The sequence below is a fragment of the Tamandua tetradactyla genome, chromosome 6 (assembly GCF_023851605.1).
Source record: "Tamandua tetradactyla isolate mTamTet1 chromosome 6, mTamTet1.pri, whole genome shotgun sequence".
NCBI classification, from domain to species: Eukaryota; Metazoa; Chordata; class Mammalia; order Pilosa; family Myrmecophagidae; genus Tamandua; species Tamandua tetradactyla.
The window spans coordinates 99,783,570-99,786,308 of record NC_135332.1 but is presented as its reverse complement, the minus strand read 5'-3'; the positions used below and the strand labels follow the sequence as shown (position 1 = coordinate 99,786,308).

The window sequence follows — 2,739 nt, the reverse complement described above, 5'->3', positions numbered from 1 at the left end:
TTGTAATGGATAGGGTAATACTGTTTATCATTTTCCCAAGGATATGGTATGAAAATTACTTTTTCATTATGAAACTTAGAAAGGAAGAACTTATGGTTGGGTTGCAAGACCCTGAATTATATTTCAAAATCTGATTTTCCGCATTCTGTATAGGCACCAGTGAGTCCGTGCTATCTTTTTATCTTCAGAGTTTCCTCTTCTAGAATTCTCCTGTACTTATTATTTGAAGCTCTGATCATGACTCTGAGCCTTTTTTGTTCTGCCCCTGATTCTGCTTCAAAACTTCTGTAACTCATTTGCTGCAAAGTCTAGAATCTCTCTTGTAAGTGAGCTTTCTGGGTGGGCCGAATTGCTATGGAATGGGAGGACTGCTGGGAAGTTGATATGTTGCTAAAATCTTGCTAATTTGCCATATAAGCAGAATAGAGTGTCCGAGAATTTTCCTTTTCCCTGATGAACTTAGGAGGTGTGTGTTCTGAGCTGGACAGTGCTTCTATTTGGATCAATTACTCCAAGATTACAACTTTTATCCATATGAATGTGGCACCTAATTATCCCTGTAATCGGTTAAGGAAATGTCTGCTGTTTGTCTTTCAACTCTTTCTGCCAATAACTGCTGGAAGTTATTTGATGCAGCTGGAGAAGAACACTGACAATCAGAGTCTGCAAAGTGTGAAATAATTTCATTTTACTATTGTGGTCTCTTTAGTCTCAGGTCTGATAATGTTCAGCCGATGAGACTTGGAAAAAGCTCATTTTGCTATAATTGAAGAAAAGTGTCACAGAGGGGGAGCTGTGGGGCAGCTCCATGCTGTTTATATGGTGAGCTCTTCCTGAGAGCTTGCTTTTATAAGAATTCACTTAAGTGTTTAAGGGAAATGCTTTCATCTGAAGGTGATTGTTGTGCTTCCTTCAGATTTTTCCCCTATCCGATTAAACACACACACACACACACACACACACACAAAACACCCTGGCTGTGCAAAGGCACACAGATGTGGCTCATTTGGAGACAATGAAGGGAGAGGATAAAGAGGCTGTGGCGCCGGGAAGGCCTGGTCAATCATGCATCCAAGCTGGCGCAGCCCTTTCTTTCCTCTGCGTCCATCTGGGTCCCGGGTCTCCACCCTGAAGGCGCCATGCCCTCACCTCTCCCTCTGCGCCGTTGCCTGCCTGGAGAGCTGTCGCCCTCGGTGGACTCGCGGCCCTGCAGTAGCCCCTCGGAGCGCCCAGGTAAGGCAGGGAGGCTCTTCTGGGGTGGCACCCCGCCCAGGGCGCCGCGGCTGCCACGCCGGCTGGCCTGGTGCTCCATTGACTGGGAACAAGTGTGCTTCCTCCGGAGACTGGGAGCTGGCGGGTTCGGCTCGGTTTACAAGGCCACTTACCACGGTGTGCCCGTGGCGGTGAAGCAGGTGAACAGGTGCACCAAGAACCGCCTGGCATCGCAGCGAAGCTTCTGGGCTGAGCTCAACATAGCCAGGCTCCGGCACGACAACATCGTTCAGGTGGTGGCGGCCAGTACGCGCACGCCTGCGGGCTGCGATAGCCTGGGCACCATCATCATGGAGTTCGGGGGCAATACCACTTTGCACCAAGTCATCTACGGCGCGCCCCACCACCGTGGGGACGAGGAGGAGCCTCGCTGCCGGACCGGGGAGCAATTGAGTTTGGGAAGGTGCCTGAAGTATTCCCTAGATGTGGTGAACGGCCTGATTTTCCTCCACTCGCAAAGAATCGTGCACTTGGACCTCAAGCCGGCTAACATTTTGATCAGTGAGCAGGACGTCTGCAAAATCGGTGACTTTGGCTGCTCCGAGAAGCTGGAAGGCCTGCTGTGCCTCCAGCCCCCACGGTGCCCCCTGGGTGGCACATACACGCACCGAGCCCCGGAGCTCCTGAAAGGAGAGGCGGCCACCCCCAAAGCAGACATCTACTCCTTCGCCATAACCCTATGGCAAATGGCCACCAAGGAGGTGCCCTACTCGGGGGAACGACAGCACGTGGTCTATGCAGTCGTGGCCTATAACTTGCGCCCCTCTCTGTCCGCGGCGGTCTTCACGAACTCGGTCCCGGGTGGGAGACTGGAGTGTATCATTGAAGGCTGCTGGGCGCCCAGCGCTGTCCAGCGGCCAAGTGCAGAGCTCCTCTTTGCGGACCTTAGCTCTTTAAAGGCTGAGTTCGCCTGGCTTTGAACTTGCTTCCAGAGAAGCTTTTCCCTTTATTTCTATTCATTTTTTAAAGAAGTGGCGTTGTAGAAAACTATTTGTAAGACAGGTTTTTAGAAAATAAAGTGACTTAATAACTTCTTTAGTCTAACATGGTTTTACCAAGACAAACAGGCAGGACTAAAATTTGAGCAATTGTGTAGAAACTACCGTTATTCCTTTCTGCAGTTAGTTTGCTTGTGTTCACAGTTAGCACAGTTAGTACAGTTAGTACAGTTATTCAGATTTGCTGTTGACAAAACCAGGTTGTGCAGAACAGAATGGAACTGCAGAAATGCCAAAATTTTCTATGCATTCGAACAGTATGTACCATACCCACCATCTAACTTCAAATGGTCAAATTCAAACTGTCACAAATTACTGGTCCTATGCCAAATCCATAAAGACTTTTTTTAAAGTTATTTTTTTCTACTTCCTCCTCTAAAATAGCATTCTCATTTGTAAGGACCCTCACACATAATATTCAGGAATTGAAACTAATTTCAGTTCAAATGAATTTTAGATGATACTTAAT

At 48.1% G+C, this 2,739-nt stretch overlaps 1 protein-coding gene across 1 annotated transcript; it reads left to right on the top strand.

Annotated features, from left to right (window-relative positions):
- Positions 1-1,139: 1,139 nt before the first annotated feature.
- On the top strand, positions 1,140-2,192 carry MOS (MOS proto-oncogene, serine/threonine kinase). The gene has a single exon (XM_077163306.1). The coding sequence runs from the start codon at positions 1,140-1,142 to the stop codon at positions 2,190-2,192; it is 1,053 nt and encodes a 350-aa protein (XP_077019421.1).
- The last annotated feature ends 547 nt before the right edge of the window (positions 2,193-2,739 follow it).